The 24,095-nt window shown below is 38.9% G+C and overlaps 1 protein-coding gene across 1 annotated transcript in view; it reads left to right on the top strand.

Moving 5' to 3' along the window:
- The window catches only part of cadpsa (Ca2+-dependent activator protein for secretion a), a gene marked incomplete at both ends in the record, with an annotated part of 163,132 nt that overhangs the window by 107,935 nt on the left and 31,102 nt on the right, over positions 1–24,095 (top strand). Inside the window, 7 exons of the mRNA XM_080026580.1 lie at positions 4,351–4,474; positions 7,674–7,742; positions 11,728–11,834; positions 12,939–12,947; positions 15,346–15,502; positions 20,822–20,963; positions 22,184–22,318. Coding sequence (XP_079882706.1) covers positions 4,351–4,474; positions 7,674–7,742; positions 11,728–11,834; positions 12,939–12,947; positions 15,346–15,502; positions 20,822–20,963; positions 22,184–22,318 — 743 coding nt within the window. The remainder of the gene's footprint in view (positions 1–4,350; positions 4,475–7,673; positions 7,743–11,727; positions 11,835–12,938; positions 12,948–15,345; positions 15,503–20,821; positions 20,964–22,183; positions 22,319–24,095) is intronic.

Genomic DNA, 24,095 nt, shown 5'->3' with positions numbered 1-24,095 from the left:
CTGCTAGACCTGGGTTTAACTGCAATTGTGCCTGTGTCCTTCCATTCCCTGACAACATTCCTTACAGTAGAAATTGACAATTGAAACCTTTGGGAAAGCTTCTTGTAGCCTTCCCCTAAACCATGACAATGAATAATCTTTGTTTTTAAGATCTTTTGGGAGCTGTTTTGATGATCACATTCTGTCTCACTTCTGCAGAGAGTCAAAGAGAAGTGGAACTTGCATTTAGGCACCTAAAATACCTTTTATCATGATTAAACAGACCTTTATATGAGGTTCAAGGCTTAACAACATAATCCAACCAATTTTGTGTTTAAAGTCCTCAGTTTTACATGCTGTTACATGCATTAAAATCAGCAAGACCACAAGGGTTCCCATATTTTTGCACAGCCAGTTTTTCACATTTTATTTAATTTCATAAAACTAAATACTGCTTTTCAAAAAATCTTTGTTTGGAAAACATCCCAGTACTTAGCTGTTCCTGGTAAATTAAAGACATACCACTTTTATCTTTTTTTGTGTGAAAGCAGAGTCAATTATAATGCCGGCTGAGAGGGGTTCCCAAACTTTTTCATATGACTGTATATATATATACAGTATCTCACAAAAGTGAGTACACCCCTAACATTTCTTCAAATATTTCATTATATCTTTCCATGCGACAACACTGAATAAATGACACTTTGATACAATGTAAAGCAGTCAGTGTACAGCTTGTATAACAGTGTAAATTTACTGTCCCCTCAAAATAACTCGACACACAGCCATTAATGTCTAAACTGTTGGCAACAAAAGTGAGTACACCCCTAAGAAAAAATTTCCAAATTGGGCCCAAAGTGTCAATATTTTGTTTTGCCATCATTATTTTCTATCACTGCCTTAACCCTCTTGGGCATGTAGTTCACTAGAGCTTCACAGGTTGCAACTGGAACCCTCTTCTACCCATTCATGACGACATCAAGGAGCTGGTGGATATTAGAGTCCTTGCGCTCCTCCATCTCCCGTTTGAGGATGCCCCAAAGATGCTCAATAGGGTTTAAGACTGGAGACATGCTTGGCCAGTCCATAACCTTTACCCTCAGCTTCTTTAGCAAGCCAGTGGTCGTTCGGAGGTGTGTTTGGGGTCGTTATCATGTTGCAGTACTGCCCTGCGGCCCAGTTTATGAAGGGAGGGGATCATGCTCTGCTTCAGTATGTCACAGTACATGTTAGAATTCAATGAACTGTAGATCCCCAGTGCTGGCAGCACTCATGCAGCCCCAGACCATGACACTCCAACCACCATGCTTGACTCTAGGCAAGACACACTTGTCTTTGTACTCCTCACCTGGTAGCCGCTCCACACTCTTAACACCATCTGACCCAAATAAATGTATTTTGGTCTCATCAGACCACAGGACATGGTTGCAGTAATCCATGTCCGTAGTCTGTTTGTCTTCAGCAAACTTTTTGTGGGGTTTCTTGTGCATCATCTTTAGAATAGGCTTCCTTCTGGGATGACAGCCATGCAGACCAGTATGATGCAGAGTGCGGCGTATGGTCTGAGCACTGACAGGTTGACCCCCCACCCCTTCAAGCCCTTCAGCAATGCTGGCAGCACTCATACGTCTATTTTCCAAAGCCAACTTCTGTGTACGACGCTGACCACGTGCACTCAACCTTCGTAAACTGGGCCGCAGGGTGGTATTGCAACATGATAACGACCCCAAACACACCTCCAAGACGACCAGTGGCTTGCTAAAAAAGGTGAGGGTAAAGGTTATGGCCTGGCCAAGCATGTCTCCAGACCTAAACCCTATTGAGCATCTTTGGGGCATCCTCAAACAGAAGGTGGAGGAGCGCAAGGTCTTTAATATCCACCAGCTCTGTGATGCTGTCATAAATGGGTGGAAGAGGGTTCCAGTTGCAACCTGTGAAGCTCTAGTGAACTACATGCCCAAGAGGGTTAAGGCAGTGCTGGAAAATAATGGTGGCCACACAAAATATTTACACTTTGGGCCCGATTTGTAAATTTTTTCTAAGGGGTGTACTCACTTTTGTTGCCAGCAGTTTAGACATTAATGGCTGTGTGTCGAGTTATTTTGAGGGGACAGTAAATTTACACTGTTATACAAGCTGTACACTGACTACTTTACATTGTATCAAAGTGTCATTTCTTCAGTGTTGTCCCATGGAAAGATATAAAGAAAAATGTGAAGAAATGTGAGGGGTGTACTCACTTTTGTGAGATACTGTATATATATATATATATATATATATATATATATATATTTATATTAGAGGTGGGCATAGATTATTTTTTTTAATCTAGATTAATCTCATTGAATTTTGGAATTAATCTAGATTAATCTAGATTAAAATGGCTCATTTGAATTCATTCATAATACGTGTGTGCTCCCTAAATAATGACTCAAAGTAAGTCTTTGAGAACGTGTTTCTCAAGCCAGGTGGCTTTCATTTCGTCATCAGAACGAGTGTCTAATTATTGCGAACAAATAATATTCTAACAATTTAATCAGATATAAGGCTAAAAATCACAACATTGCACAGTTTTTTGTGCTTAAAAAAAACGAAAAAACAAATTTGTTGGGTATAGGCTATAACAGAAAATAAAGCCATTAATTTTGTGCTTCAAGTGAAACATTAAATATTATTTTTACATAAATAATAAAGTCCTTATAAACTTTTCAAGAAGCTGGACTAGAGTGAATATTGGACAGGCTTTATAGGTCCATGGCTTTTACCTGTGGGACAGCGCTTCACCTAACAGCTGGCTGCAACACCAACCTACAGTCTATTGTGCGACAGAGAGCTAGTTATCATTAGAATCAGCGTTAGCCGACATCACGGCAACAGCTGAATAATGTAACACATTACACAAGTTACACTACATGAAAACAACGGGCTGTAGACGCTAGAGTTATAATTGCGTGTAGGAAACATTGTTGAGACTGGCATTTCGTACCACAGCGGCCGTTCCATAATACAACACTCCCTTTAGCAATGGCTGAATATAAGACCTCCCTCTGCTGTGTATCTGCGGGAGCGAGTGGCATTAATAACTTAAAAACAGTAAACGTTTAACATGATTACGTGCTTTTAGATGCTTTAATCATATGCCGAATTTATAAACAGACCATATTATTAACAATAAATTAAGTTATGTACATGTCAGAGTTACGTACATGGATACATTCATAAGTAAACATTGAATAGACAGATTTGTGAAGGGGGTTTGGCGCTGAGTGTTACATTAGCGATCCTGCAGCCAGGTGGTGTGTGTCGTGGGCAAGTGATGGAGCTTCGCTCCTGCAATAAAGGCTCCTCAAGTGTCAACAACGGCCCCCGGCTATTATTACCCGACCAGAGAACACACGGAAGGGGGTTCACCCCGACGGCGAACAGCCATCGGCCCTGGATGGAACCATCTCCCCTGAGCCGAACAGGAGGTGGAATAAGAGATTAACGATTAGCGATATTTTTTTTTATCGCCGATAAGAGTCTGGCGTTAACGCAGCACGTTAACGCCAATAACGGCCTACCACTAATATATATATATATATATATAGGTAGGAATGTAATGTAATAAGAAGACCATTTACTGTCACCTTTAACCATCGCTCTGATTTCTCTCTTTCTCAGTTGAAATAACAGTATGACCTATCACACATTAAACGTGTTGGCATTGATCCATATTAATCTTTATCATTTCTTCCACCAGTGGGTGCTGTGGTGGATGGATGGATGGATGGATGGATGGATGGATGGATGGATGGATGGATGGATGGATGGATGGATGGATGGATGGATGGATGGATGGATGGATGGATAGATAGATAGATAGATAGATAGATAGATAGATAGATAGATAGATAGATAGATAGATAGATAGATAGATAGATAGATAGATAGATAGATAGATAGATAGATAGATAGTGAAGTTAAGATTCCTTATTTGTCAAATTTAAATAAGGTATATCAAAGTTTTTTGCATATCCCCTCTCATTTTACACACTTTGAAGGGGGTCAGAGCCCAGGGCCAGCCGTTACGGCGCCCCTGGAGCAGTTTGGGTTTAAGTGCCTTGCTCAAGGACACAATGGTGGAGATGGTAGGCACCGTATGGGCACCGTAGATACCAGCCACCACTAGTTTTACAAATAACACCCTCTTGTTCAGTGCCGGGGATCCAACCAGCGACCTCATGGTTACCGGTCGTCACTCTAGGCAATCTACCACCAGATAGATGGATGGATGGATGGATGGATGGATAGATACTTTATTGATTCATTTTAAGGTTGGCAGCAAACTAAAAAAAAAAAAAAAAACTATTGCTGTCTTTGTACTTTTAGGTTCTGATGAAAGACATTGTCACTCCTTGTCCACAAGATGAAGTGAAGGGTGTGATCCGTAAGTGTCTGGAGCAGGCAGCTCTGGTCAACTACCAACGCCTGTCAGAGTACGCTAAACTAGAAGGTAGGTCACTGCTCCATCACTGCTCCTTTAACTGTCTTACTGCTATTGCACTTGAAGCACATTATAGATATCCTGTCTGATGGCCTTAGTTATTGTACACTTGCCCTAACATTTTAGGATAGTATTCTAAAAAAGAAGTAAACATGACCTCAAAATCTCCAACCGAAGCAGTTTATTAAACAGCCGCGGCACACGCTGATACCATTGCAGGAAAGAAATGTGTTTAACCAAGGTGTGCATGGTCATCTTCCATCTGTTTGAATGAACAGCTGAAATTAGCCATGCTCAAGTGGGACTTTCACTTTGCATATTCTATCCTTCAAAAGCTTGGAATTGTGTATTATAATCACGTTTTTCTTATTTTCTTCAATAATGTCTATTTTACAATTGAATAGAACGGCATAATGCAGACACCTAATGCATGCTATACAATTGAAATAGATTTGGGTCTAAAATAAGAATGATTGATTTATTAAAACTTCCATTCAGTTGTCCATATAACTACTTAAATTGCAAATGGGTATCCTTAGGGTTATCCAAGCCCCAACCTCAGCGATTTTTACCAGCATCCAATAAGGAAGTGACCACAACTGTAGTAACCCGGAAGTGCCACTGGGGGGTGGTACCAAGACCGAGCAGTTTTCCTTTGACTCACTTGTTAGACAGGCCGTTTTCAAAGTCTTATTAAACCTATTTACAGCCTGGTCCACAAAACCATTTTAGTCTGTATGTTTAGGTCATATCTCCATGACAACACTGAGGGGGGTGAATTTTTTTGGACCACGCTAGTTTTTATTTTATCGGAGGTTAAAATGTATTGGCGCGATCTCTTGAGTGACAGCTCTCCGCCCGTTGTCCCTCACTTTGCCTCGGAGGTACAGTATATGTCAGCTATCTCCCTCCCCCCGACGTGAGGCGGAGTAAAAATCTCACAAAATGGCAACGCGCAATGGCAAACCCGGATGCTACATCCATATTATTTACTATCTATGGGATTATTGCAATTTTTTGAATTTCAATTGTGAATTTTTAACTACTATGTTTTTCCTTACAGCCGCAGGATAAGCTCACTCCAATTGTGCTCAATAGCGTCACTCATAATGTACTATTTGGTTTATGTGATACATGCAATGTTTTTTTTCTTTTTTGCCTAATCTTCCTCCTATTTAAGTAACACATGTACAGTGAGTAAAAATGCATTCAATTCAGTGTGTTGACTTGGTGCACCTTGCCTCAGCCTACACTGCCCCTGTATCTCCCACTGTGCCCTGGTTAAAGTGATGCTTCTTCTTCTGCCTTCCTCTTTCTCTTGCTCTCTGGTTTCATACTCACTCTTCTTCTCTTCCCCTTGTCTATTTGCTTTTGCTGCTTCTCATTAGCTACTGTTTACTGCAGGTAGGCTAACAAACAAAGACACCATGGGAGTGCCCTTTGTGGCAGTTCATTATATACTTTCTTCTGTTGCATGGTCCAGGTTTTCTTTAGTAGGCATCATTGAATATTCCCAATTCCTATCTGCTACCTATTTTCTTTTTTTTAACTTAACTTAACTTACGGTTTATGGAACTCTATAGGAACTCTGACGTTTGTGAAATAGGCTTATCTGCTGTCTTTGCTGTCTTTCTCCAGGACAAATAAAGGTCAAGGACTTGTTTAGCTAGCCTATAGCACAAAGCCGGTTGGAAGTTAAAAAAAGTTCACAGTAGCTCAAAACTGGCAAAAATTATAATGAGGCCCGACCATTGAGAAACTGTGACTGCATTGGTAATTTATAAAAAGAAAATATATTGATTAACAGTTCCAGAATTCAACGTGTCTAATTTGGTATAACCCAAATACACGATAAATAAAACGTACGGATAAAATAGTCCCGAAGTTATTTTGTTATTTGGCAAAAGCCACCGCTGCTTGCGATCCCTGTGCTGCTAAGCTAGGCTAACATGTGTACAGGACGTTATATTGATATCACTGTTCTCTAGGGCAATATCTGAAAGGACTACAAAACAGCAAACAAGTACATTTCCCAAAATGTTGTTGTTCAAATAGCACAGAACTACTTAGTACTGGTTAATTGAAAAAACGATGTCTGTAAAGAAACCATCACCACCTCCCTCAGGACACTAAGGAAGATCTACCTTAGTATCTCAGCTGTGATTGTTCCCTCTCCTCCATACTGCTGTGCTTCTTGACCTATGGGACCAACTCTATTTCAGATTGTACCTCTGCTTGGCCTGAAACGAATGGTTAATCCAAAGTAGACAGCCCCATAATCTTTGAAAGCCAAGAAACACATGCATGGATACACTCTACCTCTACCCCTAAAAACCTCATCTCATAGTAGCCTAACAAGGCAATGCCACTTAACTCACTCTGTCAACTTGCTGCCTGTCCCCACCCAATACTAAAACTACAAAACTGCCTGTAAACTGTAAAGGCTTGACTGATTAATTGTTTTGCTGACTTTGACATGTCAATGAAAACCATGGACATGCGGCCGGACAATCTAATCCAACTCAGATATAAGGATTTCATACAGTTTGACAACATGTTTGTGGGGAAGGCTCACAAAGGTGCCTTGTGTAGTATTTTAGCAATGCATTAATGACTTAGTGAATTAATTATAATGCATCAATATTAGATTTTCTATTAAAGGTGCTCTGAGGAACTTTCAGTTTGTGTTCATTCTTGCACCCCCTTTGGACAAAAGCGGTAGTGTTTTTACTACCCCTGCTGTTGTTCCTGGGTGAGCGTACCCATGACAAAGGCATTAAGAAAAGCTCTATAAAAGTAGCATTTGTATGCACTGATGGTCTCGTTTGCTTAGAGGAAAAATTTGACTGTTTCAGAAATATTGAAAAGTTCCTTGCAGCACCTTTAACCACTAATGTTGTAAAAGTATTGTAATAAGTTTGTTAAACCTCTGGTGTGACATAGAGCCTTCCTTACAAACATGTCAGCTCATTTAAAAATTATACATTTTGCACCTTTTGATAGAATACATTTTAGATTTGAATTAGCTGATTACTAAGTACACCAATAAGCCTCCATAGCATGACATTTGGGAACATTTAAGATATAAAATAATTAGCACAAAACCTTGAAAAAACCTGATATTGGTTCGAACCCCTATGAGCTGTATGCCCGTCATCTCTGACCCTGGCCTGTCGCATGCCTCGGTCTTCTCCCTCTTTCTCTGTAGGGAAAAAGAGAGAGATGTATGAGCATCCTGTCTTCTGCTTGGCGTCTCAAGTCATGGATTTAACCATTCGTGAGTACCTTCCTCATTCCCCAGCATCGCCCCCCACACCCACACCCACCTCTGCACCCCTTTATTTTTCCTCTTACAACCAGTCTGCACGCCAACGACAACGAGAGACCTCACATTTTTGACGTACTTTTCTTTTGTTTGTATCAGTTCCTTTTCTTTTCTCGTTATACTTAAAGGAATAGTTCAACATTTTTAATGTTTAGCTTTTTGCCTCACTCTCCGGCTCAAGAAAAGGTGACAGAAACCGTTCCTGTAACTGTGTGCATTTTTGATATATAAATGGGCAAATTTTGCTCATTCAGGTTAGCTTAGCTCAAACACTGGTAGTCAAGGGGAGCAGGTCAAAATATACACTTTACAACATCACTAAACACTCCTGTGTGCTTATTAGGACTTGTTTATTTACCACATTATGTTGCACTCTATATTTTTACAGATAATGTCATTTCAGAATCAAATACATACTGGAAGAAAACCAGGAAGTGCCCATGACGGTCAGATATGTATTTGTCTCTAAAATGACATTAAGTTTAAAAATATAGAGCGCAACATAACGTGGTAAATAAACATGTCCCATAAAGCACACAGGAGCGTTTAGTGATGTTGTAAAGTTTATCTTTTAACCTGCTCCCCTTGACTACCAGTGTTTGAGTTAAGCTCCGATGAGCGACCTTTGCCCATTTATGTCTCAAAAAATGCACGCACACTTACAGGTACAGTTTTTATAGCCTTTTCTTGAGCCGGAGAGTGAGGCAAATAGCTAAGAATGTGAAATGTTGAACTATTCCTTTAAATGAAATGTCTCAATAAGTCTCTTAGCAACTCAAACCATGTGGTAATCTTTCTGTATGCTTGTTTTTTCTATGTCCTGCCCAAAACCACGTGTTCCTTTTTTTTTCCGTCAGCGACTTGAATGCATTTTTACTTTGCTTGTTTGTAAATCAGTGTTTACAACCATGGTACATCCAAACCGGATACGTATACATCTGTTACAGTTATTTGAATGGCATCTTGTTCAGTTCTGAATGTGTGTTTGATGGAAACATTTTAAGACCCAGGTCAAGACGAGCTGTCAAAAGGTGACATGTGTCTATTGTGAATATATGCTTATGTATTAGAGTGAAATCACTGTTTAACGCTGATACTGATTGCATATTCATTATCATTTTAACAGTTTTTTTTAATGTTTTTCCAGAATATCCCATAATGGACTTTTGTTCAAAGTGAAGACACTTTACGTGTTGTGTCCTTTGCTCTTGCTTCTTCTTAATTCTCCTACATAATGCACTTGAAGAAGGAACCTTTGGCTCTGAAGTGGCAGACTTCTAATAGTCAATCTAACCTCTAGACTTGTTTCTGATTCCTACCTTCCATTGCATTTATTGAATGATCCCCTTTCTCACCCTCTTCCTTATACCTTTCCACTTTTCTCAACCTTCTCTCTATCCTTACAACCCGTTCTTTTTTTATTAAAATAAAACTTAGTCGAGGAATCTCAGGAAAAAATTAAGGATCCAGGTAACGTTGGACTGTATGTCTGAAGTTTTTGTTTTAGAAACATTTAAATAATCTCAATGAATATTATATATGTATTATCATATATTATAGTATGGTTATTTGATAATGATTTTAAATCGTACACTAAAAATAAATTGTATCATAGTGTGAATCAAGTTCAAAACTAAGAATACTTTAAAACCATGGTAAAACTTTAGAATAAGGGTACATTAATTAATGCTTAATATGCATTAACTAGCCATTGATAACTAAACATTTACTTTGCATTGTTTAACTGCTCCTAGCATTGACTAAGCATTAACTAACTGTAAGTATTAAGTAACTGTTAATTAATGTACCCTTACTGTAAAGATTTAACAAAATAACCATGGCTCTAGTATTATTCTGGATCAAATCCTGGACGTAAAGTATCCACTGAAAACTGGACTTGGCAGCAAGTTAGGCAATCTCTGGATAAAGAAAAAATTCCAATGTCAGTATATTAATAAAATGTCAAACATTCAGGATATGTGTGGGGTTAACACAATGAAGCTCTCAACATACTGAATTGATCAAATGTGAAACATCTTGAATTAAAGAAATAAAAGATGATAAGTTATTGACCATTCAACTTGACAGAAAACAATTTGTCCTTATTTTCAAAAAAAACTAAACTTCCAAACTCTTAGTAGCTCTGACTTGACAGACATGAGTGAATCCTTACAATGCGCTGTTTGAACACTTACAGAAGTGCCTTTCTGTGCAGGCTCTCAGCCATGTTAGCCTGACATTAGGAGGCCATCTCCGATCACACTGCTGTGTTGTTCACAACATAGCTCTGCCAGTAAGCGGATTGAAACCAAGTTAACCCCTATGAAGCACTTTGTGTGTTTGTGTTGTATTTGTGTTCGTATCCAGTATAATGAAAACTAGTTGAAACACAAATTATAATGTTTAACCTGAAAATGGGCATAATATGGTACCTTTTAGCAGTTAACCTCAGTGTTCAATGTTCTCAATTAAATTGAACTGTGACCTCAAACATGCCGACTTCAAGCACACATGCCCTATGGCACTGATAGGAGGCATCAGTTGTGACAGTTCCAGTTTTATTATAGACAGAATTGCTCATCTCTGAATTCCAAGAGTTATGTAACTCATGTTAATCCTACCAGGACTTTGGTAATAGATAAAGTCGGTTGCATCTGTGTTGGCGGTTTGTTAGGATTGGTAATGTTTTGCAAAGAGGACCTCATGCAGAATATGAATGGTTGCATATTTGATGTCAAACCAGAGTCTGGGTTATGCACAATAATAGTGGCCTCAACAGAATTTACTATGGAGAAGACATCAGATAGAGCCAATACACCTGAATTGTAGCATATTCAGAAAGCGTCATCACTCCAGAGAGAAAACTAGCACTCCACAATAGCAGCTTTAATGAACTGATTGAACCTATTCACCTTTGGAATTTGGAAAGTACTGATTTCATCCAATGTCTTCCATGAAGCTCAACATCTTGATTTCAACTACTTAGTCTAATCTCAGGATCCACTATACTCTATATCAGATAGCCTTGCAGTGCAGTATCATTACCAGATTTTGGCGTCTTACCGAAGGAAAATAAAGCTAGTTATTAGCTAGCACATTCTATGGCTGTTGTATAAATTCAGTCTTCTCGAACATTACGGTATTCCTGATCTCCATAATCTGGAAGTCAAGGATTCAAAACTCAAAAAACTCAGATAATGTGGAAATGACCGCTACATAACCACCACATTACTGCATGATGAGTGTTCAATGTACATGCTGTTTACGTCCGTCTTCACGTTCATTTTATTTTCTTAATCATACCGACTAAGATGTAACTCATTAAACTACATAACACAGATCACTACTTCCAGGCTCAACAATGCTGGTAGCACTCATGTGCATTGTGCTTGGGGGAAAATGCTTTAACAATATGTAGCAATCATGCAATTACAGTAGAACTAGGGCTAGGCGTGAAACGTCTTTAACGTTGCCCATGCATATTTGCTGAAGATATAATATACACAATGACCAATACCTGGTCTTGGTTGACAGGTGTCTGTAATAAATGCTGCAAACACAATTCAGACTTTTATCCAATCTCTGATACTCAGCCCTTATTATGATAAGTGCATTTTTCATGCATGTATTTTTTAAATGACCATGGTTTAGGCTAAGACTATTGCCTGGAATAAGGATCACTTTTCACCTGTTTAAATGAAGGTTAAAAAAATAATCACTTTTGAAGAAACAGCTACAGCTATATCCAAAATGTGTGAGTGACTCAGTCCTTTAGCTCCTGCATGGTAGTAGTATACCATGCATGTTGTTTACTTTGGTACAATCTAAATAACTATCAAAGAAAACCGGTTTATTTCTCAGAGCAGGGATGTTCTTCTACACACTTTGGTTGCATACACACTTGTCCCACACTGACCCCTTGACCTTTGTTGTCCAGAGAACGTAGGGCGGTTAGCTACCCCGGCCAAAAAGCTGGAGGACAACATTCGGCTGGCTGAGCTGGTGATCGAGGTGCTTCAGCAGAATGAGGAACACCATGCTGAGGTCAGTGGAGCACTCACAACCAGACATTTCACCATCACAATACCGCACTGTTTGACAGTACTTTACTGAGATCCACAAGTGCACACACAACCATGTCACGCTAACCTGTTGAGAATAAGTGTCTTTATCAAGTGTACATCATCAAGTTATTGTTCAGTTCTTAAGTGACTTATTTAAGCAATTTAATGTCCACATAAAGAAAATAAAAAAAAACAACCATGACATTACATTTCTTTCTCATCAAAGTTTTGGGAGGTTTATAACACTACTGAGCAAGGACAGCATTCAAGATGTATTTATTATAAATGTAGCATTCCAAGCCTTGTCTAATGTACTTTCCTCGACTATTCATTTAGCATCCGCCATATCGTTTATTGACTTTTGAGTAGCTTTAATGCTTGACTTGACTGTATCATTTACAGAATCTCCAGAATTCTTGTGAAATATTCCTACGGTATTAATTTTGATTGTATCCACATTTATGATTAAAATTCAAAGTGCTCCTACCATGTATGTTGTTGGTCTAACGTAAAGTTGTTGTTTTTCTTTCTTTCTTTCTTTCTTTCTTTCTTTCTTTCTTTCTTTCTTTCTTTCTTTCTTTCTTTCTTTCTTTCTTTCTTTCTTTCTTTCTTTCTTTCTTTCTTTCTTTCTTTCTTTTTCTTTTAAATTTTCTTTAATTTCTGAAATCAGTAAAATACTGTATTACTGAGAATGCAGCACCAGTTTATGCTGTGAAACTAAGTACACACAGTGAGGTCCATCGTTACATCAAAGCAGAGCAACTTAAATGTTTCTTGCAAACACGTTTGTAAAAAAAATCCAAAGATTTTTTATTGAGTAAATAAAAGATGAGATGAGCAAAAAAAATATATGAGAAAATTAGAAAATTACGATGACATAGGGGGAAAATGGACTAATGAAGATATGAATTTTGATTAGATTTTTTAAAATGTGTCTATCCAATAATTCTGCCCTCAGACATCTGTGTCCTCTACAATTCTTCAAATACATTTATTTTTGTCAAACACCAAAACCACATAACGTATTCCCTCTCTGCTTTTTATTTCAATCATTTATATGTTTTGCTGGGAAATGTTTGAACAGGGAAAAGAGGTATGTGATTATTTTAGTGCCATGTCCCCTACCCTGCCATTACTCCTAAGTCCTGTGCATGCACCTAAAGATAGGTCTATTGTTGCAGAGGATCAGTAATGTTTCCCCTTCTCAACAATGACCCAGAACTCTTTTCAATGTGTGGTCCCTGCCATTCAAGTGCTTGTGGCAATGCTTGTTAGCTTCTAAGCTAGCAACTGTTTTGCCTTTGGTGATGAAGAACAGAGACAAGCACTTAGGCAATGTGTTTTTAATCGTTGAACTCATTAACCTATGCTCTGAGAAAACAAAGTGCAGGGTTTCAAAGGAAAAGTTCAACATTATTTGTTTTGCTTTTTTGCTTTTTCCTTTTCGGCTCAGGAAAATGCGACAGAAACCATTCCTGTAACTGTTCGTTCATATTTAATATAGAAATGGGAAAAGGTCGCTCATCCAGGTTAGCTTAGCTCAAACACTGGTAGTCAAGGATACACTTTACAACATCACTAAAGGTGTACTTGTTGGGACCTATACAGAAGCGTTTAGTGATGTTGTAGAGTTTATATTTTGACCTGCTCCCCTTGACTACCAGTGTTTGAGCTAAGCTAACCTGGATGCGCAAACCTTGCCCATTTCTATATCAAATATGCACACACAGTTACAGGAACAGTTTCTGTCACCTTTTCTTGAGCATAAGAGTGAGGCAAAAAGCCACAAATTAAAATCTAAGTTTTAAAGCAGAATTTTTTTCTCAAAGAGCACAACTATGTATCTTGTTTTCGAAGGGTCCAACCCAAATCACAGCTAAAATGCTAACCTGTCTCCTGTGTTTAGCCATGTGTTGTTTATTCTACCAAGTCCAGTAAGTAAGCTTCGGGAAGGTGTTGTTTTCACCTTCCCTTCCAAACCCATTCTTCTCCATTGGATCCTTCCAACACACAATGGAGGAAATGCAAGGCATGCTTTGTGTGATCATAGGTAACATCGCTCCCCCTTGCATTTCAATGAAATGCGTTACACTGCACAAATAATGTGAGCACATTGGTCAACAACTGGCCTAACCAGCGTCAGACTCCAATGGTAATTACTGGTATTAATCCCATTTCTGTTTTGGTCAATTCACAATTATAAACAAATTCAGAATGCAAGATTGTCCCAATTCAATTCAATGCAATTCAATTGAGTTCATTTTCACTTTTGCGACTCTAATGCTGGTTAAAGCTCATCATATAAACTAGCCCCACTTTGTGACTCATGTAATCTTCATTTCTAACTTTCACAGTGATTACTAGATTCAACTCATTGAAATAAATCAAAATTGTGTTTAAAATTATGAGTAAAACTGAAACAGGTTGTTTATTAAATGTTCAAAGACATGTGTATATCTATCCTAAAATACTTTTGTACAGTTTAATAAAATGTTAAGAATTGAATATGATGCATCTTCAGTCAAATTCAATGAACGGAAAACTGCCTCGTCAAATTTAGAACAAACTTACACTTTTTTTTGTAGTTTTACTTCTATTGATTTTTTGGCTTATTTCTTTGAATTGAATATAAACACTTCTAAAAAGAAAGTCTCATGTTAAAATTATGATTACATGAACGGCACTCATTGGATGTACCTTCTTCCTTCCTATCCCACACCAACTACACAGTTGTGAGAGCTCCCATGGCAAGTGCATGCCACAACCCCAACCCCACTTCCACCCCCACACCCCACCCTACCCCACTACAGCCCCAGCCCACCACACATTCACATTAAAGTGTTGACAGCTTGATGTGAATGAGCAAACACCATGGATCCTCAGGGGTCCCTTGTTAAAGTGGGGGTGCATGGAGTAAAAAGGAAGTGTTTTTCCATGTGCATGAGACCAAACAGTCACTCCACTGCGTCTACTTTACGGGGAGATATGAGCACAGCACAGTTCTAGCTCCTTTTCTTCTGATTGAGTAGCTTAAGGAGCCGTGGGTGAGTGTTTAAGTAGCTCCCTGCCATGCCTGTCAAAGAGCTGCTGCTGTTTTTCTCTGTGGGCCAACAGAAAGGCCTGGGATTTTTGTTCCGTGCCCAAGCACGTTGTTTTCTCTCTGCTTCAAGTCGTGAAGAATCCTTCCCCGGAGATCACGCAGTCAAGTCGTTGAGGCAACAACTTGATTTTCATATGGTGAAAACGTGAGAGAGAGATAGCCAAGAGCGTTTTGCACTATAGATCAAGGGAATTACATTACATCTTCAGCCTATTATGGTAAATAAGATCTCAAAACTGTTAGCGGTACATTTCTTCAAGACACGCCCATTGAGGAGCCCTTATAAGTACTTTATCTCTTTGGCTAATTGTTCTACTTTCTTCCACTCTCAACCTCTTTTTTCTCCGCTACCTGTATTGTGTCTCCCTCCCTCCCTCCCCTCCGTGTGAAGGCCTTTGCTTGGTGGTCTGACCTGATGGTGGACCATGCAGAGACCTTCCTCTGCCTGTACTCTGCGGACATGGACGCAGCTCTAGAGGTCCAGCCTCCAGACAGCTGGGACAGTTTCCCCCTCTTCCAGCTGCTCAATGACTTCCTGAGGATGGACTGTGAGTGGATCTGTTATTATCAGAGACATATTGAGAAGAAGGCATGGGGGACTTGAGCAGATGGTTCCACCAGGTTCTGTTAGAGGGTTGATCGGTCCACAAGTGGCACTAGGGCTGCAGGTCTCAAGGGTCAAATTAAATTGAAAGTCAGATTATTCACTGGTCGACAACAGTGTCTGTCTGTCTGTCTGTCTGTCTGTCTGTCTGTCTGTCTGTCTGTCCATCCAATTTAAGTTTTCTAATTGATCTTATTTTAATGAATTAATGGTACAGTTGTGTTCAAAATAATAGCAGTGTGTTTAAAAAAGTGAGGCAAGATCAAAATCCTTATCATAGCTTTTATTTCCAAACACGCAAATGCATTGGGGACATTGCACATTCTATTCCAAATCCAAATATGAAGAAACGTTTGTCAAATGTTTCTGAAGAAAAAGGAATATTAGACTGTTCAAAAAAATTGCAGTGTCTGCATTTTTCTTTACAACTCAAACATTTACTGTATCAACTGAAAATGCATGAAGATTTAGCTTTCCTATGAATCACTGAACTAATATTTAGTTGTATAACCTCTGTTTCTGAGCATCTGTGTTGCAGGGAGCCGACCAATTTATGGCACCTGTGAATAGGTGTTTCAGCCCAGGACGATTGGACTACATTCCACAATTCCTCTGCATTTCTTGGTTTTGCCTCAAAAACAGCATTTTTGATGTCACCACATAGGTTTTCTATTGGGTTAATTTCCAGGGATTGGGCTGGCCACTCCATAACGTTAATCTTGTTGGTCTGGAACCAAGATCTTGTTCGCTTACTGGTGTGTTTGGGGTCGTTGACTTGTTGGAACACCCATTTTAAGGGCATTTCCTCTTCAAGTATTTAAATGTAACCAAACTGATTCATGATCCATGGTATGCGATAAATAGACCCGACACCATAGTATGAGAAACATCCCCATAACATGATGTCTGTGCCACCATGCTTCACTGTCTTCAAAGTGTACCGTGGCTTGAATTCAGTGTTTGGGGGTCGTCTGACAAACTGTCTGCGGCCCCTATTTATTCACTTTCTGTAAAGATATTTGGAATTGGAATAGAATGTGCAATGTCCCCAATGCATTTGCGTGTATGGAAATAAAAGCTATTATTAGGATTTTGATCTTTACTCAATTTTTTAAACACACTGCTATTATTTTGAACACAACTGTATATGGTATGAATCTTGACTGCAGCCATGGAACTCATTTCTTGGGTCTGTTACTTTCATCAGTTTAAATCTCAAATGTTTAACCAATTTAACTAGCAGGTCTTCAACCCAATAACCTACCGTTAGTTGGTTAAAGACCTGGTAGGAATTGGAGCTACATGCTCTGTATTGCTCTGTTTGGAATGGAACTATTTGCAACTGTTTGACTGTGAGCTAGCACTCTTTGTTGGCACTGATTTTCTTCAGAGTTAACAACGTACATCGGCTCTACGTTTCCTGCCAGTGGGCCTTTAATGTTTGGCACTGTCATTCACTGATTGACCAAACAGAGCTTTAACTATCTCAACTAATGCTTTCTATACCACTTTAGGAAAATGGGTTTCTAAAGGACTGCCATATAATTGGTTAGAAATCCTCCACGTGATTAGCTTGTCAGTGTTAAAGGGATAATTCAGTATTTTTTTAAGTAGGGTTGTATGGGGTACCTCTTTGTAGTTTGTGTGTTACCTTATGGAGATGGCATTCAGCATAGTCACTATAAGAAGTTTTGGCGAATCTTTGCTGAAGCAGAAGTCCGCCTTGTATTGTTGAAGAAGGGGCCAGAGGAAAATGCCTCTCGACTTAGAGCTACTGAGGATCATTCAAGAGACACAAGAAAACTAAAATAAACGACTGACTGGCAGCAAACTAAAGATGTGGGAAAAAATCTCAGTTTAACTTACAATTGAAGGAATACTTAGATGTTAGGTTAGCATGTATATGTGGAGGAAAAACGTTTTTTTTTAAAGATCATTTTTTGGCATTTACAAGCTTTATTAGACAGTACAGCGTTGAAATGGGGAGACAAAGAGAGAGGGGGGATGACCTGCAGTAAAGGTCCACGGGTCGGATTTGAACCCGCGACCACTGTTGCGGGAAGGCCGGAGCCAATATGGTACACGCTCTATCCACTACGCCACTGGAGCGCCCGGAAAAACGTTTTTGTTCTGGCCCCCTCTGCAACAGTACAAGGCTGACCTCTGCTGCAGTGACGCCTCCCTCAAACTCTAATGACTGTGCTGACCCCCATCTCCATAAGGTTACACACTAACTATACACAATTAACCCATACAAGTCCACTTCAAAAATACTGAACTACCCCTTTAATATATTGTTTAACAATGCACCCAGTGCCTTATTGAAATGCTTCCATTGTGATTGGTGTTTTTTAAAGTTTTTATCTCCCAGCTTTATCATAATAATCAACCACAAAAAAAACGTCCAGACCATTTGATGATAATAATGAAGGTTAACAGCTGCTGTTGCCTGTGCATTCCAATCTCCCTGAAACATCTCTCAAACGTCTCTGAAATCACCCCTGTCAATGTGAGATGCTACGTTTGGCCTGGGGGGCACTTGTACATGCTGAACTGTGTGTGTGTGTGTGTGTGTGTGTGTGTGTGTCGTGTGTGTCTTAACAGCCCCAACCAGTGTCGGGGCTGAAGATAATAGTCAGGTCTTGAAGCTGGTTGCTGCAGGCTAGCCATCTCCCTAATGAACTGCATGCACTTGCCTGCAGTAAAGACTGTGGAGCTGTCCATGGTGCTGGAAAGGGAAACACTCCACTGTTTCACAACGCAGAGCTCAATCTGTGGCATGCTAATTGTCCCCGGGGAATGCTTTTTTTTCTCTTCTTCCCCCTTTCACTTTGTCAGTCAGGAGTCAAGGAGAAGGAAGAGCACGGTCCACTAATTCAGCCGAACAAGAGATGACTGCAAATAGCTTGTTATGCTCACTTGTTAGTGTTCATCAAATTGGCGTCAGCCGTCTCATTTGCCGCATAGTGTGAATTGGGTGAAAATGGCAATTGCAAGTGCATAGTGATGACGGAGTAGCTACATCAAAGCCAGCAGGTGACAGAGAGGGAAAGGAAATTGTTTAGTGCTTGGAAATTATATATATAATGTCCATATAAAACACAATTTGAAATGTGTAAATTTCTAAATGTGTCTTGTACAGATTGCCTTTATAATTATAATTTATTCAGATGAAATGTTTGGTGCAATATATTTATGGGCACAAAATAACAACGTGCCATTCTAAAAAAATAAAAATAATACTAAGTTTTTTATAAAAACACACGTTTATAATGAAAACACTTAATATTCATGTGCGATTATATTTAATTGCGACATATCGACATGATTTTTCATATCAAAGACAAATCCCCCTCTCCCGAAACTGCATAGTGCACCTTTAATACAGAATAGAGCCACCGGTTTTTTCCTAAAACACCTAGGGACTGTAGTTTTTTTGTCTATCAATTCCATTACTCAAACTTTTTTTAGGACTAATTTCAGTCGTGGATAAATTCACATGTGGTGCTCTAGTGAGTAGTAAAGGCAGTATGGACAGTGTAAGTGGAATTAAGTCAGAAGAATTCACTACAGTGTGTGTGTGTGTGTGTGTGTGTGTGTGTGTGTGTGTGTGTGTTCATGGTGACTAAGGAACAACTCACTGATGTGTTTTAGAAGTTGTTGGACAATGGTGGCACAGAGGAAAGAGTTCTGGTCAGTAGGATACATACATCGTTGGCTGTGCATACTGGATGTCTAGATGGTAAGACAGTTATATAGAGTAACTGCATTGTTGTTGGTTGGATGGGCTTCTCTGTTTCATAACACATGATCATGGCTTCACGTATCACTGAATGTAACAGTATACACACAATGTTAAACATGGTTTGCTTGTCTCAGTCCTAAAAATCCAGTTTTGTTAAAACAATAGATACATTTATATAACACATTAGCCTGCATGTATTGTTAAGACGAAAACTGTTTGCAATATGCAACCGTATATAACAGAAAGGAAAGAAAATGTAAGAAAATGGTTATAACCGGACGAATTTGAATATATGATGCATAATGTAAATATTAATATACCATTAATAGCATTGACTTAGCGTTAAATAACAGTTAATTGATGTACCCTTATTGTAAAGTGTTACCTTTTATTCTATTCTCATGCTCATCAAGACGGTGAACTGAGCACCTGTGTAAAATGAATGATGAGCCCCCACTAATCTGCAATATGCAAAGACAACTGCGTAAGTCAAAACATTGAAGATCATCATGCCATTGTATTCAGAGTGATTCTCCTCAAACAAAGCAACAGTCCATGGTAGACAGCACAGTGAAACACACACACACACACACACACACACACACACACACACACACACACACACATGGACACAGTGTAACAAGTTTACACACTTTAGTAAAGCATATCATCATTGGGGACATCTTTTAACACAGAAGGTCATCTGCTTTGTTAGCCCTGCAGTGGTTCACTTACAGTATGGAGCAGTAAATAGCCTTAGCACTAGACAGGCGCCAAAGTTGGGCCTGCCATTCTAGGAGTTAATGAGCTGTGGTGGTGCAGTAGTATGGCTGGGAACATGGCGCCGGCCGGGCCCTGCAAACACACTCCTGGACACAACACATCCAAGTGGACAGCAGCCGCTCAAGTGGCTAATTGGTAGAGTGGCAATCAAGGGAGACACAACAAACATTGCACCTACTGTGTATCATCGACCTTGACTTCAATGCCAATACACACACACACACACACACACACACACACACACACACACATGCTCAGAGGGGGAGAGAAAAACAAAGAGAGAGAGAGAGCCTGCTATGGCGCCGTGAGGCATCACATTAGCACACACTAGCCTCCATTTTATCTCCTGTGGTCTTTGTCAGTGTTGCCTTTTTACCAGTTAGGAGCCAGTAGAGACTAAGGGGGAATGTGTTTGATGGTTCTGGAATTAGAAATCCCCTTGACCTTTTGTTTAGAGCGATGCTAATTAAGAGCCACACAAACACACACGAGGCAAGGTAGCACATGTATGCGTGAGTGTGTGGAGCTGACGCAAAATACTTGGAAGGAGACTTGCCAGCTTTTAAACATGGATGTCAATGCGGAATTTCAAAACCTTCAGCTTTGCAAGTGTTTTATGATAAAGGAAATGTGTTCAACATGTTTGTTACACCTCAAGGGGAACAACACATGTGGAATCACATAAACTGTCATGATACCACACTAATTATTTCTTATTTCTTTCTCCCCCCTCAGACAACCTCTGCAATGGGAAGTTCCACAAGCACCTGCAGGACTTGTACGCCCCCTTGGTGGTGCGCTATGTTGACCTGATGGAGTCCTCTATCGCTCAGTCCATCCACAGAGGCTTTGAGAGGGAATCCTGGGAACCCGTCAAGTAAGGAAAAACTAGATTTACCATAACCTGTACACACACACACATAGGGCTGGGCAATTAAACCCACCTTCAGACCCTGTAATCCACTACAATTTGAATATGTATATTATTTTGATTTGGGCCCTGTCCGAACCCCTCTTTTTTTTTTAAGTAATTTTTTATACTTTTCAAAATCGCAAAATTTAAAATAATTTATTTGATTGGCAAGAAATGCAAGTTATTTATTTTCAGCTTTTTTTTTTGAGAACAGCATTTTTCCTTCAAAACTGAAAACGTGACATTGACATTTCAAGCGGTCGCTTTATTTTCAGTAGGATTATTCAATAAAAATCGGATAAGATACGCATTATTTTATTAGATAAAATGCCCCAGCGTTATTCGTTGAGCATATTTACAGCACACCCCTTGTCAAAGAGGGCAAAAACACAAAATTATTTTGTATGTCGTATTTGGGATTATCTGAATTATTGAAAATTGTATCATATTTGTATTTGTACACACTAACTAATATAATTTTTTCCAAATGTTCAGGTCTCCAGAGTCAATATGCCGATTTCAATAGTGCTGGTCCACTTTTGTGCTGTAGTTCTAGTTCAATACACGGCATTATACTGTATGACATACCTTATCCTTTCTATTAATGTTGACATTGAGTATTTTGGCATTAATACTAGAACAAATACTTTGAAATGAACCAAGGCCAGCACTGATGGAACATTACTGACAATTTCAAAACTGAAAATGTAAATTCAAGTATGAATCCAAGTTTTTCCCTCACACCATTATGAATGCATCTTAAGCCTGTCTACAACTGAACGTTTCTGTTTTTAACAGGGCAGATACACCATTAACATAGTTGTCATACATATAATGCTGGGTTCCGAATCCATAAACAGCTAATGAAGCCCAAACACTGCATTATGCCATTACTGATTCATTTTTTTAAATGTTATTTTCTTGTAAACTTAATAACATACTACATGTCAATATACAAAATTTGCATTTGAGAATCTTAAATGGTTGTGTTTCAAAACTACAGTAGGCTAGGATAAAGCTTTTGGATCTAGGTGCACTAATTGGTGTATAACACACAATACAAAAATGGAGCCCTGTGACTCATGTGACTTTAAACATCGTCAGTGTGTTGCTGTTTTACAACTCATTTGACTCAGCTTTGTTGTAGAATCTCCTGTCTCCTGTCACTGTGTTTCTCTCCACAGATGTAGAACAAGCACTCTGCCCAATGTCAACCTCCAAATGCCCAAAGTACCAAATCTAACAGTGCCAAGTGTTAACATCCCACAAATGCCCAGCTTCTCTCCACCCAACTGGATGACAGCTGATTGTGACTCAGAGTGTGTATCTGCCTTGTACAAGCCTGAGACACACACATACACACATGTGATTGGCATGCACGTGGTATCATATTTAGAATCAAAATCGGAATTTCTTTATAGTCAAATTAAAACTAAATTGGGGTACAAGCTCGCAAATTAGGTGCATTTAAAAAAATATATATAAATATTGCACTGTCAATCAATTATAGAGGCCGGGTTGGTATGATGTTGCTTTTGCTATCTAAGTCATATGAACCTAAAGCAACAGAATTCCCTATACTATATCCCAGACTGTTCTTGTAATAAAATATACAATGCAATGCTTCTGTTGGACAACAACAAGATGTTCATTGCGTGTCAGGGGAGTCCCATTTAGCAGAGAACATGAGTCATATTTGTAGCTTTTTCTGCAAATGAATGGGATGTTTTCTACCTTTTAAATCAGTCCAATTCATGTGCCATCTATTTTTAAATTAGTTTTGGATTCATACCCATGATAGAAACGGAAGCTGTTTCCAAATTTAATTTTGATGTAAGAAGTGCAATTATTTAAATTAGTTAATTAGGAAATATTAAAGTAAGAAGTCTTTATTCACTTTATATAGCCCTTCCCAAAACAATACATTTCTAAAGAGAGACAAAAGAAAAGTTGTAAGCATAACTAGAAAATATACAAAAAATGTAAGCCTTTTTTAATTAAATTTGAGAAGGACTGTGTCAAAGTTGAGTATAGCCACAACAACACCAAGTCATTTTCATAGATATACTTTGGTGGTATGAAATTCATATTTATTGACACATTTATTTTTAACAAAGTGTATTAGCCTCCGATTTCAATTATGGATTTCTCTTAATAGGAACACAAGTGCTAACATTTAAAGCACTCTCTGCATATCTCAATAAACACTTGACAAATCATTGTTAGCACATTGGAAACTAAAGCAAAACGTTGTGTGTGTGTGTGTGTGTGTGTGTGTGTGTGTGTGTGTGTGTGTGTGTACCAGGAAGAACAAGGATGAGAGGTGTCAAAGCTCCTTCATATGCTGCTGCATGCAGAGTGTGACACATCCCTACTTCCCACCCTGCATCTGCAATCTTACATGTATACACATTACAATATAATCATAATAAAAGCTTTGTTTAATATAGCGCGTTTAAAAAAAAAACCTAGGACGCTTCACAGAAGTACAGGTGGATGAAAAGAAAGTAATAACACATGAAGAGAACTGAAAGGCTGCAAAAAAATTCTGGCTCTTCAAAAGCAACTATGGAGGCAGCTATTGGTTTGATACTATAAAGGTGTTGTACATGCCAGAGCCAAGTTCATGCCAACATCAAGACATTGTGTGTGTGTGTGGATGGATGGAGAAGGCAGTGACTTGGAAAGGACATTTTCACTCCCATATTTATTTTATGACATGATCCGGAAAGATGCAAAAGCATAACAAGGAGACAGCAAATGCAAATCAAAGTGCAATTAAAAGAAGAACAATCATAGATATAACAACACTGAGGATATACAGTATTTTTTTAATGTGTGGCTTTTATGGATAAGAAGTGTTCCTCAGAGAAGTTACTAACGGCTTTTGTGTTGCTATTTCAACATTTCTAGGTACATGTCTATCAGATTTGTGTCACATTATCTCTTTTTATTAAATGCATAATGGATTCTCGGCTTGTCAATGCACTTAACTATACCATATATGGTCTTGTTATCAGAAATGATTCCACATCTATCGGCCAATCGCGATGTATAATCCTCAATGGACATAGTATAACAGTCAATAAAAAAAAC

Source organism: Ammodytes marinus (genome assembly GCF_949987685.1).
Source record: "Ammodytes marinus genome assembly, chromosome: 4".
Lineage (NCBI taxonomy): Eukaryota > Metazoa > Chordata > Actinopteri > Uranoscopiformes > Ammodytidae > Ammodytes > Ammodytes marinus.
The sequence above is the reverse complement of the archived record's forward strand: the minus strand, read 5'-3'. Positions and strand labels throughout refer to the sequence as shown.